The 15565-nt window shown below is 42.0% G+C and overlaps 2 protein-coding genes across 14 annotated transcripts in view; one reads left to right on the top strand and one right to left on the bottom strand.

Moving 5' to 3' along the window:
• CDKL1 (cyclin dependent kinase like 1) overlaps nucleotides 1-4310 on the top strand; it is a 56947-nt gene extending 52637 nt beyond the window's left edge. For 7 of the 10 annotated variants that reach the window (XM_087858974.1, XM_045798841.2, XM_045798832.2 and 4 more), the window contains one exon: nucleotides 100-4310. In XM_087858974.1, the coding sequence (XP_087715100.1) occupies nucleotides 100-495 (396 nt within the window). In that variant the 3' untranslated portion in view covers nucleotides 496-4310. The remainder of the gene's footprint in view (nucleotides 1-99) is intronic. The other 3 variants (XM_087858973.1, XM_087858971.1, XM_087858972.1) reach the window with 3 other exon arrangements.
• On the bottom strand, nucleotides 4139-15556 carry DMAC2L (distal membrane arm assembly component 2 like). 4 transcript variants are annotated; one of them, XM_045798975.2, is made up of 5 exons: nucleotides 15438-15556; nucleotides 8832-8943; nucleotides 7733-7941; nucleotides 6986-7157; nucleotides 4139-5581 (listed from the first exon to the last, which is right to left on the bottom strand). In XM_045798975.2, the coding sequence occupies exons 2-5, from the start codon at nucleotides 8936-8938 to the stop codon at nucleotides 5467-5469; spliced, it is 603 nt and encodes a 200-aa protein (XP_045654931.1). In that variant the 5' UTR covers nucleotides 8939-8943; nucleotides 15438-15556; the 3' UTR covers nucleotides 4139-5466. The 4 variants fall into 4 exon arrangements, with proteins under 4 accessions (XP_045654931.1, XP_045654939.1, XP_087715101.1 ...); XM_045798983.2 differs by lacking the exon at nucleotides 15438-15556 and adding an exon at nucleotides 14886-14994; XM_087858975.1 differs by lacking the exon at nucleotides 15438-15556 and adding an exon at nucleotides 9064-9245.
• Between the last annotated feature and the right edge of the window lie 9 nt (nucleotides 15557-15565).

Raw genomic sequence — 15565 nt, 5'->3', positions numbered from 1 at the left:
CCCAACCCAGGGGTTTGAGCTGTCAAAGAAGAAAAAAAATCTTAGTAAGTTAACACAATTGTAAAGAAGTAAGAATGGGGACTTTTTCTGTTCCTTTAGGGCTGTCTCCACATGAATCCTGCTGAGAGACTGACGTGTGAGCAGCTGTTGCAGCAGCCGTATTTTGACAGCATCAGAGAAATAGGGGCTCCGGCCAAAGAGCTTGACCGACCAACAAGGAAGACCCTGAGAACAAGCCGCAAGCACCTGCCCGGGGTAAGCACGGGGCGCTGTCTTACGGAAGCAGCCAGGCTTGCAGTTTCAAATGGTCTCACGCCTGCCACCTGGTGCAGACAGCCTGCATCTCGACCTGAGGTGGCAGTTGCGGCTTGCAGCTCCAGCACCCTCCTTCCAGCACCGGGAGGAAGGTCGAAGGAGCTCTCAGCCAGGGCTCCAGACGCGGCTGCCTCGGAGGGCCCCTTCTCCCTGAATCCTGCAGGGGTCCTTGCCCTGTAGGTCCTTCCCTGCTGCCGCAGGGCAGCTGGGGGGGGGGGGGGTTGTTGTGCAAGAGCACAGGGCGTAGACAGGTACACGAGTGTGAGCGTCTTGGGGCCTGCTTTTTGTGCTCTGGAGAATGAAATCCAGAGTATCCCAGGCAGCTCTCTGTCATCATGTGTACTTTCCGTATTGACTGACATCCCAGGTGGATCCAAAAATGGAACCGTTTTCCCCCGAATCCTTCGATCGTCAGAGTTGACTAGGGTAGATAGGGTGATGCGTGCTCTCGGCGGTATCAGCGGACCAGCTTCTGTTGTCAGAGACTAGCACCCCAGCTGCACACTGGGAGCCTGTGAGGAACACGACTGGATGAAGCAGGCCGAGTAGCTTACAGTAAGCGTCTTGGTAGAGCCGAAAGCTCTAGTAATTCAGAATGGACTGCAGTTGGAACCACGACTGAGATGAGCTGGCTACTCCTGGTCCCTTCTGGATCTGCTTAGGGAGCCCTTAATCTAGAAACTGTTATGCCCTAGTCTTTCCCTTTGCAGCCTCCCCTGCCCAGTGTGCTGAGTGGCATCTGGGGGGTGCGTGTGAGGTTTGGAGGAGAGAAGAGGATGGACGATCCATGAGGAACAGGTATAAACTGCAGGGTCCTGAGATAGACCCGAGTTACACAATTAAGAAAGCTTTATTTTGTTCTCTGTCATAGAGGACCCAGGTAGCAGAACAGGCCAGACGGACAACCGCCCCCACCCGCAGAGTTACCACTTAGGTTGCTGTTCCTTTGTGTTCAAGAGTAAAGGGTCTTTAATGGGACTATTTCTACGTGAAAGAATAGGGGAACCCACTAATTGATGTATTGCGTATATGTCCTGAAGGGTTCAACTGTTTGAAGTATTAGAAAGCAACCACTTTTCAGATACCTAAGGCCATGTAGCACAAAATACATATATTTTTTGTATGTTCTCCTTACTTTCATTTGATATTGACAATAAATTCACACACTTTCTGGGAGTGTGATGGGAACAGTTTTGCCTTTTGAACTAAGGGCGTATTTAGTTCCTGAATCACTTACGTGCTCCCAATGTCCGTGTTCTTTGCTGTGAAAACAAGCACTGGCTTAAATGACCCCAAGGCCCCAGCAAGCTCGTACCTCCTGTAAATTTCTGGGGGTTTTTTCCCCAATAATGTTAACATGTCAATTTTTCTTTTTCATATTCTCTAAATTTTCTTGAATGTGCATGTTTTGCTTTTTAATATAAAATAAATCTTCAAAAGGAAAAAGGGAACAAATTTAAACATTTTGTCTTCCCTCGGGTCTTGGATTCTATGCAGAAAAAGTATCTCTGTGCTGAAAAACTGACATATTTACCTCTTTTGTGATATGTTCTCAATAGTGCAAAGAGCACACGGCATTGAGCCTCATCGTGCGTTTTGTCTTTGCAGTTACAGGGCCTCCCTCAGCCGGCTAGCGGCAGCTTCTTTCCAGCTTTGGAGAATAAGAAGTACTACTGGAATGTGAGGAAACCTAACTACCAATTCCCAAACATCTAAGGGGCGTGGACAGGGGTGATGAAAAAGGCGTCAGTCAATCATTTGGAGAAAACGAAACGCTTTTGTCCTGAAGGGTTTGCTTAAAGACAGTCACCGTGTTGAAAGAACATCAGGAGAAAACCTAAGGAACAAACCGGGGGAGGCCACCTGGCAGAACAGGAAGGGAAATTCCGGAGGCAGCCTTCCAGGCTTCACGATGGTGACTGGAACGGAAAGGAAACACTAGTTTGGATTTTCACTTGCATTTTTGTTGTATCTAAGTAGCTGAGCTAATGGACAGAAATATAAACTCTACCTACTGCCCCTATCTCGGGCAAAATGAGCAATGGAAGGATTTATACTTCTATTGTACCCTACGAAGCGAGTGAAAAATGGATTACAGAATACCCATATGTATTTCTTGTGGCCCTTTTGCCTTGAGTCCTATCCCCTGCCTTTCAGACTGTCTCAACATCATATTTAAGAAGAGTTTAGTTCCTGAAATCAAAATGCTTACTATTTCATTTCCTCCTTGCTCTATCTCTAGATTTTTATATTTTAAAACATTTTTAGAATATTTAAGAGTCATTCAAAATACTTAAAATCATGGATTAGCGTAACAGAATTATTTGCTTACATATTTCATGATGTTAATAGACATTTCTTACATACACTTTTGTCTTTACCTTTAGTAAAGGCTGCACCTTAGTCATTTTGCAGGCAAGTTGGGTTCACAGCACCCACCTCCAGGTGACTCAATTCCCCTTGCAAACAATGGTGTGAAGCCTGGCAGCTGACCAAGGCTGATCAAGGCAGAGAACAAGACCTACGGGCTGCACGGGAGCTGAGCCTATCGGCCTGAAAGTGGTAAGTTCTTCATTCTGTCCAGCTCTGCCTCAGACTTGGAGACAGATCCACAGGCAGGACTCTCTATGATGATCTGGATTTTGGAAGAAATTGCTTGTGAGTTTTTACTCGGACCATGAAAGACATTAGGTTGTAAATGGGTCTTGTCCCTGAAATACCTCTTGACACTGTATGTATGTGTACATAAAATACACCCATATACATATGTGTGTATATATACACACATATAAATACCTACACGTGTGTGTGCACGTGTGTACATACACTATGCTAACAACTGGTAACGACTAACTAGAAAATAGTCCAAAATGATACTGAGGATTCCTAGCTTTGTATCATGATACCTAAAATGATGACGTATAATTAGCTTTGACTTGGCCTGCCGCTCGGATTCCAAAAGCTCTGGAATCGTCCCCTACCACAGGGGCAGGATGAAGCTCACGTCTGTGCCTTGTGGCTCACTGCCAGTTTCGGCTGATGGGCTGCTGCTGTTTCCTTGGTGGTTCCCAGCCATGGTTTTTGAGATTCTACTTTACTGTCTCTTCAAAGCATTTCTTCTGTGCTCTAATTAGTTTACTGCTCTAGTTAACTTCCTTCATGACAGCATTTGACTTTATTTCCTAACTGCTAAGTAACTCACCAAATTCAGGCATCTGTTCAATAATTTTGGCTACTCCAGCCGGCTTAATGATATCCTAAGGCTCCCTGATGTATGTAGCTTCTTGCAAAGAGCTGACTGGGGTTACATACTAGTCCCAGCAGTATCCAATTCTTCTCCTGTGGCTTCGATTCAGATGACAAGGAAGGACATCCCACTTCTGTTTACATTTTCTGTTTTCCTTTTTAACCCAAAACAATGCACTTGACGAGGCAGATCACTCTAACTGCCTAATTCATTCAGTGGTTTTGTAGGAAACCATTCAGAATACAAAAGTCGTTCTAGACTCAATCGTGGTGAATCGGTCGCCTCACCACACAATAATCAAACAAATCTGAGATGCAAGCGGTCATTTTTTCTAATAAGTTCTAGGAAATGTGTACCAGTGCTTGATTTAACCACATCCGTAACCCTTCGTTCAGGATGGAATCCCCACTGTTTCACACGAGGCTGTTCTACGTCCTGGTCTTTTTTTAATTGACTGTGTTCTGATTTTATAAATGATAGTGGCAATTTTATTTATAAATAGTATATCATTCATGGCAAGTGCTAGTTACATAAGCTGGTTTCTAAACACAACTAAAATTCATTTTTCTACCCGAATGCTGCATCATACAGTGTTTATTTTAAAATTATTTCTGGTCAAGGTTATAGTTACGAGCATAATGTTCAAACCAAACATACAGAAATCTACAAACAAGTTGGCATATAATTAACAGTAATAGAAGCAGGGCCATTTCAAGCCGGTAAAAATAAAGATCTGTTTTTATCCATATATGATATTCTTTGTCACTGCTTTCTAGATATAAACTGAATTTTGTGCTTATACTTTTTTTTTTTTTTTTTGCACTTACACTTCTTTTTGATGTCCCTTGAGCTCATATGAAGCAGTATCCAACATACGTGGGGGAATAAAAATTAGTTTCTAATTGACATGTTAAAATTTTCTATTTAAGGCAATATTTTAATTTAAGCAAAAAATAAGTATAACTGTGCTGGACTTCATGATCATTTCCTCTGTTCTATTGCAGTCAGCAAAACTATTTGAATTCAGGCAAGTATTTATGTCTAGTTCTAATGAAAGCCTAGACTAAGCTTACAAAATAGACAAATTAGCCAGAGAAAGGTGTATGTTATAAAGAACACAGGAATGCAGGATCATGAGAAATGCATGCAAATCCTGGGAAGCGATATGAACTCCTCAACAACCACTGTCTGCCTTTCATAATTGAGTCCGCCAATGAATCTGAAATTTAGCTTTCAGTTTTTCATAATTGTACATTTATAGTAACGTGCTTCAATAACTTTAAAAGGTAACAGTAATATAAATTACTGATAAAGTACAATAAAGAATATCTGTGTTGCACATTTAAACCACTTTATTTTTTTAGTTTTTTTAAATGTATATTTTTAAGATTTTATTTATTTGACAGAGAGGGAGAGAGCACAAGCAGGGGGAGAGGAGGAGGGAGAAGCAGGCTCCCGCCTGAGCAGGGAGCCTGATGTGGGGCTCGATGCTGGGCTTGATCCCAAGACCCTGGGATCATGACCTGAGCTGAGGGCAGACGCTTAACCAACTGAGCCACCCAGGCGCCCCTAAATCACTTTGAAGAACTGTCATTATCTACCTCAAGAGTTACCTACATAGATATTTATATAAAATGAGGAATATATTAGAATTAAACTGGTACCTGGTTTCCATTTTTCTTGAAATGATTTAATGTGCATAGATTTTTACTTCCAACTTAGTAACTTCAGTGAGTCATGTCTGAATATTTATTTTCTACATGATGAACTCTCTGCTTCTGAAATGTCATGATATGACGTCCTTAAGGTCTGTTGATGATTATATAATATTTATTGCTGTTTAGGATCAATAATTTCAAATGATACTTTATATTGAAATAAGACACTTATTGAATATTATTATTTTACTTCAAGTCTAATTTTAGTTCCAGAGAAGGCAGTGCTGTCTTAAAGGTTCGGATAAGGTTTTCTTTTTCTCTTACTCCAGGAAGATCACTTAACAACAAATACTTGAGGTTTCTGCAAAAAAAAAAAAAGAAGGAAAAAAATTTACCTCAGTTGGCCTTTACCCTAACAGCATTAAACATAAACTCCATTAAAGACTTTTAGAAAAAATTACACACAGAATGCATTTATATCATACTATACTATACTTTCAAAATGACTTTTAGAACAGCAGTTTTAAGAGTGCTACTTTAAATGAAATTCATGCTAGGAACAAAGCCAGACCTTGGGAAGTTTAGTTGTTCTGAATTACATCAATAATTCTAGCTGAATCTTTCCAAATATTATATATGTATTATAGCATAGAACTCCTTTGCATGTGAAATACAAAATATGAATCTTAATCTAGAAAGGGAAAAAAATTGGGGGAAGTTCTTAAAGGAACTTCATTAAAAGATGAAGCCTCAAAGCCTCAACTAATGTAAGAGACAATCTACTACTTTTGGTTCCAATGTTTAAAATTTCTCTACTAAAAAGAAATAAAAAAAAATGGGGGGAGGAAAATGCCTGGCTGGCTTAGTCAGAAGAGCATGCAACTCTTGATCTTGGGGTTGTGGGTTTGAACCCCACATTGGGTATAGAAATTACTAAAAATAAAATAAACTTAAAATTTCTCAAACTTCCTGTGATATTGAGGTTACTGTCAGAACATGGGGGGAGTTAATCGTCTGCCTTCGGCTCAGGGCGTGATCCCAGAGTCCTGGGATCGAGCCCCGCATCGGGCTCCTCCACTTGGAGCCTGCCTCTTCCTCTCCCACTCCCCCTGCTTGTGTTCCCTTTCTCACTGGCTGTCTCTCTCTCTGTCAAATAAATAAATAAAATCTTAAAAAAAAAAAAAAAAAAAAAAGAACATGGGAGAAAATGCTCTAAAAGACGGAGAGGAAGCATTATAGCAAATGCCCACTGATTGCTTACTGCAGCAGCTACCATGCTAGGTGCCTTAATTATTAATAATCATAATTATTGAAATTAATAAGGTGGTTGTAGTCCTTCTGCCACCTCTCCTGGCCATGGTAGTGCACTATGGTCCCCCAGTGCAACAGCCACTCCAAAATATGAATATCTATTAAGTAAATACTTTTTAAAAAAGATGCCCCCTAAGAAATGCAATAAAGCATTAATGTATTATGGTTGATCATTTTAGCTGTTTGAAAGTATTATTTATAGATGAAGGTTAAGTCATTTTATGTATTTTTCCAAATTAAAAAAAGGCACCACTTGTCAACTGTTTTAGATTCTAGTTATTCAGGGCACCTGGCTGGCTCAGCTGATAGAGCGTGCAACTCTTGATCTCAGGGTTGACAGTTCGAGCCCCACATTGCGGATAGAGTTTACTTAAAAAAATTTTTTTTTAATTTAAATTATAATTATTCATTTTAACCTCATTATCAAGTTTTCATTTGGGCACTGACCACCTACCGTAAGTGATATAAAGCAATGATGCCTTTGTCTGTGATATTCCCGCATGAAATTATTTCCATTTCCAATATGCTTTTTTGTAAATTTTCAAGTTTACCAAGTCTCTCCAAACAGTCATCCTCAATATAATGACACTTGCATAGTCTTATTTTCTCAACATGCTGTAGGCCCTCTGGGAGATAAAAGGTACATTTTAAGAATCTGCTTTACCATTAAGTTAACCAACTGTCCTAGTTTGGCCAGGACTATTCTGGTTTTAGGAGTGAAAATCCTATGTCCTGGGAAACCCCTTAGTCCTCGGAAGACTTGGCTGATTAACTACCCTATTAACCATACAAGGTGTTCACTATGCAGGTTGTGTTGATGGACAGGACCATTCTGTAATCAGATGCCCAAGTACTGAAGGGAAGAAACGCCCACAGAAGCAGAAACTGCATGGGTATGATCATTCTTATGTTACTGAGTTTCTCAAGTGACAGAAATTTGACAAAGGAAGTTTGACAAGCAAGGCCTTGAATTTTAAACCAATAAGCACGAAATAAAGGCATGTAGAGACAAGCTTAGTGAAGGGAGAAAGGGGAAGGTGTTTGTAATCTCTATTTAAAGAATCACACACAGGAATAAAGACTGGATGGTACTGGAAAGGGCAAAAAGGAACACACCTATGACTATAACAGTGAGTCAAAGGCAACTAAATGTCACTGCAAATCACCCACATTTCCCATAAGCAAATGACAGGGTAGTTACCCAGGTGATCAAATCCAATTCTCATGATACAAGAGTCAGTGGCATCGATCGCCTGAATCTTGTATTTGTCCAGAGGTCCTGTTGGGAGGTGGTTGTAGTCCTTCTGCCACTTCTCCTGGCCATGGTAGCGCACCATGGCCCCACAGCGCAGCAGCCACTCGGACGCCGCCCTATCGGGTCCCACGTCCTTGATGCGTTCATAATCCACTCTTGGCAAGAGAACAAAAGCAGTTCGTTTTTAGTATACTCACTAGCTGCTTAACTCCAGTCACCAGCATAAATACAGTACCTCAACTTCTCCTTTCAAATGGCTGAGGAGGGAGATACGTATATTAGGAAGAGCCAGGTAAAAAAACATACGATGGCTCTTCCTGCTCCCTTGTTGTTTCCAACTGAACTCAGTCAAGGCCTATTATTTTTATATGAGTTTATCAAAAACACATGCATCTTCATTGATTCATATGTAGAACCGTGCTCGACCCCAGGAGGTACGTAGTAACCACATAGTGAGTGCATAACTGTACTTGGTTATTGTTTTTATTAATGATAAAATATACAAGGGAATAATTTTGAATCTATGTTTAAATCAGTCTCATTAAAGTGATACTAATTTCTACGTGTGCCCTTTTCTCTCGTCGTGTTAATGCTGTATTAAGCAACAAGATTAGTTTCATTGGCTTCAAAATGGTATTTCAAAGCATGTGACCCACTTTTTAAAAAGCTTGAATCCCCTTGGTAGTATTCAGAAGGCTAACCATATCCTTTAAGAAGCCATAGAATATTCTGAAATTACATTTGCTGAGCTTTTCCGGTTACAAAAATAATATTATTTTCATTTTAGAAAACTTGAAAGGCATCAAAAGGACAGATGTGAAAAATCTGAAATCCTGCAACATAGTTAATATTTTGTAATCTATTTTTCTGGCCTTTACTCAATGTCTGTGTGTATGTTTTATTTGTTTCTAAACAAAATTAGGATCCTAGTGCATACACTGTACAAAAAAGCATTTGAAATACAAGAAATAACCAAATTAGCTACTGGCAACTCATCTAGCTGTAATAATCCCCATGTTTCTTCACTTCAATTAGAGTAACTTACTTATTAAACACTGCATTCAACCAGCCCCAGAAGTTTCTGCAGTCACATGACCATGGGAGTTTCTTAAAGCCACACAACTGCTGGGAAATTTTTCCAAACAGCATCATGTGATCTAGACACACAAAACAGAATTCATATTAGATTAGCTGGCAATCCGAGTCCCATGCATCCAGTAATTCACTACACAATTTCAAAGTCAATGCTCTTGTGCCAATAAAGCTGAGTCACTTGCCACTCAAAGTTATTGAGCAAGTCACTCCTGTCTCTGCTTCTTGGTTTCTTTGCTGCAGAAAAGAGGGGCTGGATTCAGATGGTCTCTAAGGTTCCTTCCAGCCTTGATGTTAAGTTGCACTTTTCAACCCTCAATTGGAGTCTGCCCACAGGACTGCCAGCAGATGTTTAAGGCATGTGGTAGTTCCGTTTGGTGAGGACATGGGGATCCTGGGAAGAGGAGGTGGATAATTTGCACAGTCACATCAGGAAGGGTGGCACATGATCAGCAAGGGAATTTGGACTGTCTGCTGCAGGCAGTCGGGTCACTGAGGTTTTAGCAAAGAACACTGGCATTGCTAGAGCTATGCTTCAGAATAGTACCTGGACAACAGCAAGAATGAGGGTCAATAGAACAGAACAGAGAGACAGCTAACAAGGGCTTCAACCACATGTGGCCATGGGAAAGGACCAAGTGGGGGAAGAATGGGAATGACATTACAGGGTGGATTCCACATGGCTCAGTGAGATGGTGGCGCAACGGCCAGAATAGTTGAAGAGGACACTAAGTTTTGGTCCCAGGTCACCAGCTGGATGGTGACGTCATTAACAGAAGTGTCAGGAGGACAGGTTGTAGGTTTCCGCCACCTCGATCCCCAGTTTTTCATATTCTAAATATGAAGTGTTAGCAGAACTTCTAAGTGGAGATAACCAATAAATCATTAGAATCAGAGTCACAAAATGGGAGAATTGGAGTGAACTTAGACCACCTAGACCATTTAGAGATGAGGAAACTGAAGCCCTGACATTAAGTAACTTGCTGACACCCTAAATCCTTTCTGGAACAAGGCGGGGTATTAATAAATGCATGCATTTAAAAGGACTTGCTCAATGTTTCAGGGCTAATTGATGGTAGCACTGAACCTTGAACCTAGTTCTTCCTCCTTCCAGTCCAGGGCTTTTCCCCCAGTCCTGGATGGTACTAGAACTGGGGAATAAGAAGACTAGAAAGAGGCCTGAGTGAGAACCTTAGAGCTAAGAAGTAACTGAAGATGTTGAGGTTCTAGAACAGTGAGAGATGAGGTCTGACAGCAGAACCTGGGATCCTCTCCCCTCTCCATCTCTTTTAAGATTTTATTTATTTATTTATTTATTTGAGAGAGAGAGAGCACAAGCAGGCAGAGGGAGAAGGAGAAGCAGGCTCCCCACTGAGCAAGGAGCCTGATGTGGGGCTCGATCCCAAGACCCCGGATCGTGACTTGAGCAGAAGGCAGATGTTTAACCAACTGAACCACCCAGGCGCTCCTCTTCATCTCTTTTCTACCACCATCTGCCTTCATTCCTGTAAACCTCCCTCTGCTATTGCTCTCTTGTTCTCAGCCCTTCCTAGCTTTTTGTTAAAGCTCTCTCCACCTGTGCCCACCTTTGATAACTCTACTGGCTGCCAATCTCATTTATCTGGGCTTTCCAGCTTCAACTTAGGCTGTCCTATTTACTGTCCCTCCCCACCCCACATCCCCATCCTGTCTGTGGAAATCTTACCCAACCTCAAGACCTCATTCAAATGCCATCTCCATCCATCCATCCATCCATCCATCCATCCATCCATCCATCCATCCACTCAATAAGTATTTATTGAATGTCTGCTATACTTAGTGCCAGAGATACAATGGTGAGATTACAAAAACAACAAAGGAAAGACACAGAAAGACAAGGTTTCTTGTCCTCATAGAACGTATAGTCTAATGAAGAAGACAGACAACATAAAAACAAATATATAACATGCAATATGTCTTAGCAGAGGTATGAACAAGTCCTGTGAGAGCCTAGAGGAGGGAGTGAAGGGTAGGCTTCGCACTAGAGGTGTCTTTTGAGATGGATCTTAAAGGATAATTAAGAGTTTTGAGTTAGGGGAGCCTGGGTGGCTCAGTCGTTAAGCGTCTGCCTTCGGCTCAGGGCGTGATCCCATAGTCCTGGGATCGAGCCCCACATTGGGCTCCGCTGGGAGCCTGCTTCTCCCTTTCCCACTTCCCCTGCTTGTGTTCCCTCTCTTGCTGGTTGTCTCTCTCTCTCTGTCAAATAAATAAATTAAAAAATCTTAAAAAAAAAAAAGTTTCGAGTTAGGCAGAAAAAAAGTATGCAGAACAAAGAGGACAGCAAGGATCACATCTTATTCATTGCCATTTTTCTTAGCACCTAGCACATTCCCATCCCCCTAATGCAAGAGTTTAATATATATTTGCGAATTAGTAATCTTCAATGGTTGGTATATTTCCATAGAGAAAGGCAAAACCAGAGAGACTGTTATTAAGCAGATAGAGTGGTTTGTGAAAATTGAGTACTTTTCCTTGATTCATTTTGGTTCACCTTGTAATTCAGCTTAAAGGAAAGACTAAATTTACACCATGATCTCCAAAAATATTAGATGTTATATTTAAAATAATTTAAACATGACTATAAAAATTTTACTTAGCAATAATGGTAAAAAAATAAATTGGTAGGTTTTTACATTCTCAACTGTGCCTGTGCTAATTGATTTTAGAAATTTCAGAGGAATTCAAGCAGCTGCCTCTCGGAATGTTTTCTATAAGGAAAATGGAGACCTCTAGTGGTGACTTGGTGAATTTAGCTCTAATGATGGGGAAAAAAAAAGTTAACAGCAAGTTAAAAAAAAAATAGCCACTACTAAATTATAAGTAATTCAGAAATTAAAAATCATTTTAAAAAGCTCCTTCTTACCATCAGAACCTGGCTTAGAGCACATGTTTCTAAAAATTGCAATTATGCTTGCAACTTAGAGAAGGCCAGATCTCTAATGTTTAATTCAAAATAGGATATACACAAAGTGTTTCTGAGTGTTTGGTTGAGAGTTCCCGTTTGCATAAAAAACAGTAAGTTTTTTTTTTTTTTTCCCAAGTGGAAGTTCTGTTTTTACTTAGCTGGGCTATTCAAAGTGATGGCTAACTAAGTGTTCAAAAGACTGAACTAAAGAACTAGTTCTTGAGGGTAAATAAAATGTGGAGGGATGGGGTGATATTGGAATTGGGGAGATCTTCCCCAAAATTACAGCCCCACCTCACTGCAAATCAGTGATGCCAATTCTTATTCCTGAGATGTGGAAAGTCTAATGAAATAGAACTGAAGAATTCATTAGGAATTGGAAGCAAAGTTCCCCCAAGCCATTCCTAGGTCAATATCACATGGGGCTCATTGAAGTAACACCTTACAGGTTCTGACATAGATGGAAGATGAATACAAATTCTCAACTGAGGGTGGGGTCATGAATATAGATGTCATACCAAAGACATTATGGGGCGCATGAATGAATGTACGATGAGCTCTTGATTTGAAATTACTTAACTGAAACAAATTAATGTACGGTCAAACCTAGGGGACAGGGTAAGAAGAAAAAGGTTTTATACAAAGAGCAGGTGTATTGTGAGTTCCTTCACCTTGCTAAACTAAGAAGCATGTACGCAAAATCACATGGTAAACAAGTCACTACTTTGGGTTCAAGTGTCCCATGAGGGTCTGACCACAGACCATAGAAATGTATAATTTTGTATTTAACCTAGTAGCAAATCGACTACATCCTGTGCAAACTAAAAAACAACCATCTCTACTACATATTTAACAGGGTGGCTAAAATAAAAAATAGTGACACCACCAATTGCTGGTGATGAGGAGACACCAGATCACAAACATTGCTTGTGGGAATGTATAAAGGTTCAGCCACTTTGGAAAACAGTTTGGCAATTCTTTACAAAACTAAACATGTGCTTATCATATGTATGATCCAGCAACTGGACTCTTAGGCATTTATCCCACAGAACAAAAACAGGCTCACACAAAAAGCAGTACACTGATGTTCATAGCAGCTTTATTCCAAATAGCTAAGAACTAGAACAACTGAGATGTCCTTCAATGGGTGAATGTTAAACCTATTGTGGTACGTCCATGCCATGAACTCAGCAATAAGGAATAAGCCTTTGATACATACAATTTGGATGGATTTCAAGGGATTATAAAAGCTAATTCCAAAAAGTTACATACCTTATAATTCTGTTTAGAGAACATTCTTGAAATGACAAAATTTTAGAAAGGAGAACAAATTGGGGAGTGGGTGCCCTGCAGGAGTGAAGGATAGTTACAAAAGGGCACCGGGAGGAATCCCTTGTGGTGAGGGAAGCGTGTTGTAGCTTGACTGTGGTGCAACACAACAATCCTACATATGTGATAAAAATTACATAGAACCGGGGGCGCCTGGGTGGCTCAGTCGGTTAAATGTCTGCCTTCGGCTCATGTCATGATCCCAGCGTCCTGGGATCGCATTGGGCTCCCTGCTCAGCGGGGAGCCTGCTTCTCCCTCTGCCTCTGCCTGCCACTCCCCCTGCTTGTGTTCTGTCAAATAAAAAAAATAAAATCTTAAAAAAAAACAAACTACATAGAACCAAATACACACACAAATGTAAAACTGAGGAAATCTGAGTAAGATCAACAGGCTGTATCAATGTCAATTTCCTGGTTATGATATTGTACTATATTTTTGCAAGATGTTAGCATTGGGGGGCGCCTGGGTGGCTCAGTCGTTAAGTGTCTGCCTTCGGCTCAGGTCATGATCCCAGAGCTGGGATTGAGCCCAGAGTCGGGCTCGCTGCTCAGCAGCAAGCCTGCTTCTCCCTCTCCCACTCCCCCTGCTTGTGTTCCCTCTCTCGCTGTTTCTCTGTCAAAAAAATAAATAAAATCTTAAAAAAAAAAAAAAAGATGTTAGCATTGGGGGAGAATGGGTAAAGGGTACACAGGATCTCTACTGTTCCTTACAGCTGTATGGGACTCTACAGTTATCTCAAAACAAAAAGTTGAATTTAACAAATAACGATTTCTTATTTTTTTTCCTATTTGTGAAGGAAAAAGCAAGTAACATTCTACATTGTTTTCAAAAATAGTCAACTGTCCACGAAGTAAAATCATTTAAACATACTAAAAGCAGTAATTTATCCAGTCAACCCTTGAGCAACTATCCCCCTAGCTGTTGAAATATGCATGTAAGATCTGACCCCTCAAATTTAACTAACAGCCTCCTGTTTGATTAGAACCCTAGTAACATAGTGAACACATATTTTGCATGTTATATACTGTATTTTTTTTTTTAAGATTTTATTTATGTATTTGAGAGAGAGAGAGGTTAGCACAAGCCAGAGGAAGAGGCAGAGGGAGAAAGAAAGGGAGAAGCGAACTCTCCCAAGCAGGGAGCCGGATGTGGGGCTCTTCCCAGGCCCCTGGGATCAGGACCTGAGCTGAAGGCAGATGCTTAACCAACTAAGCCACCCAGGCGCCCCTATATATTGTATTCTTATAATAAACTAGAGAAAAGAAAACGTTAAGCAAATCCTAAGGAAAATACATTTACAGTACTGTATTGGATTTATCAAAAAATATCTGCCCGTAAGTGGACCAGAATAGTTCAAACCCTTGCTCTTCAAAGGTCAACTGTACTTCAACTGTGCTAAACACCCACGAGCCTCATCTCATGTCATCCACACACCAGCCCTATGAGAGGGACACGGCTCATACTCCTAGTTCCCAGGGCAGGATCTGAGGCGAAGAGGCGAAATGACCTCCCCAAGCCACCAGACTAATAGCTGGAAGCAAATTCAAACAAAGTCCGCCCAGCAATAAAGTTTTTAACATTCCACTTTTGTTCCGTTCAGCTGTCCTGACCCTAAAAATTAAACACTGCCACCAAGCACAGAGTACGGGTGTTGAACTGCCATGGTAACTGTGAATCACGTTAACTTTACGGTCAGATGGTGGTTTAGGGATTACACAGCCCACTTCCCTCACCTTACAGATAAGGAAACGGGTGAAGAGACCTGTACAGGTGAGTCGCGGCACCCAGCCGCACACAGCATATTTAAAACCGTATCTCGACCCAGCATCTAAGATAAAGAAGCAGACTGCTAAATGGTGGCAGGGACCGAGCCGCCTGGTTCTCCTGGGCGCTCGATATCTACAGCACCAAGAAAGGGCACTGCCAGGAGCCCCACAAAAACAAGACCAGGAGACAAAGAGCCTCCATCCGGAGCCAGGGCTGGACAGGCAGCGGCCCGCAGTGGGCACTCGGCCTGGCGGGGGCCGGGATGGAGACCGCCCGTGACCAGCAACCGGCCTCCAGGGGCGGGGGCCGGGCCGAGCCGGGGGCAGGGAGGCAGCTGGGCCCGCCCAGAGGAGAGTTGTCACCCCCCGTCACCCCCGACGACGCTGGGCGGTGAAGACTGAGGCCGTCCGACTCGACAGGCCAGCTCTTCAGTCTGCCCACCAGTGGGAGAAGGAAAAGGGCAGAGCGTAACCACCACCCTAATTCCGCCCCGCTCGGGGCCTGACTCCTCTACTCACAGCGCCGGAGGAAAGGAGCGAGCGAGGCAGCGCGCCCCGCGTCCACGGCGCCGCCGGCCTGCCCTTCGCCCTCCGCCGCGCGCGTCCATTGGCCGCTGGCGCCGCTCCCACGTGGGGCGCAGGCGCGC

This window comes from Ursus americanus, chromosome 35 (assembly GCF_024610735.1).
Source record: "Ursus americanus isolate L20-20 chromosome 35, mUrsAme1.1.p, whole genome shotgun sequence".
NCBI classification, from domain to species: domain Eukaryota; kingdom Metazoa; phylum Chordata; class Mammalia; order Carnivora; family Ursidae; genus Ursus; species Ursus americanus.
Note: the sequence above shows the minus strand (reverse complement) of the source record. Positions and strands in the feature narration are given on the sequence as shown.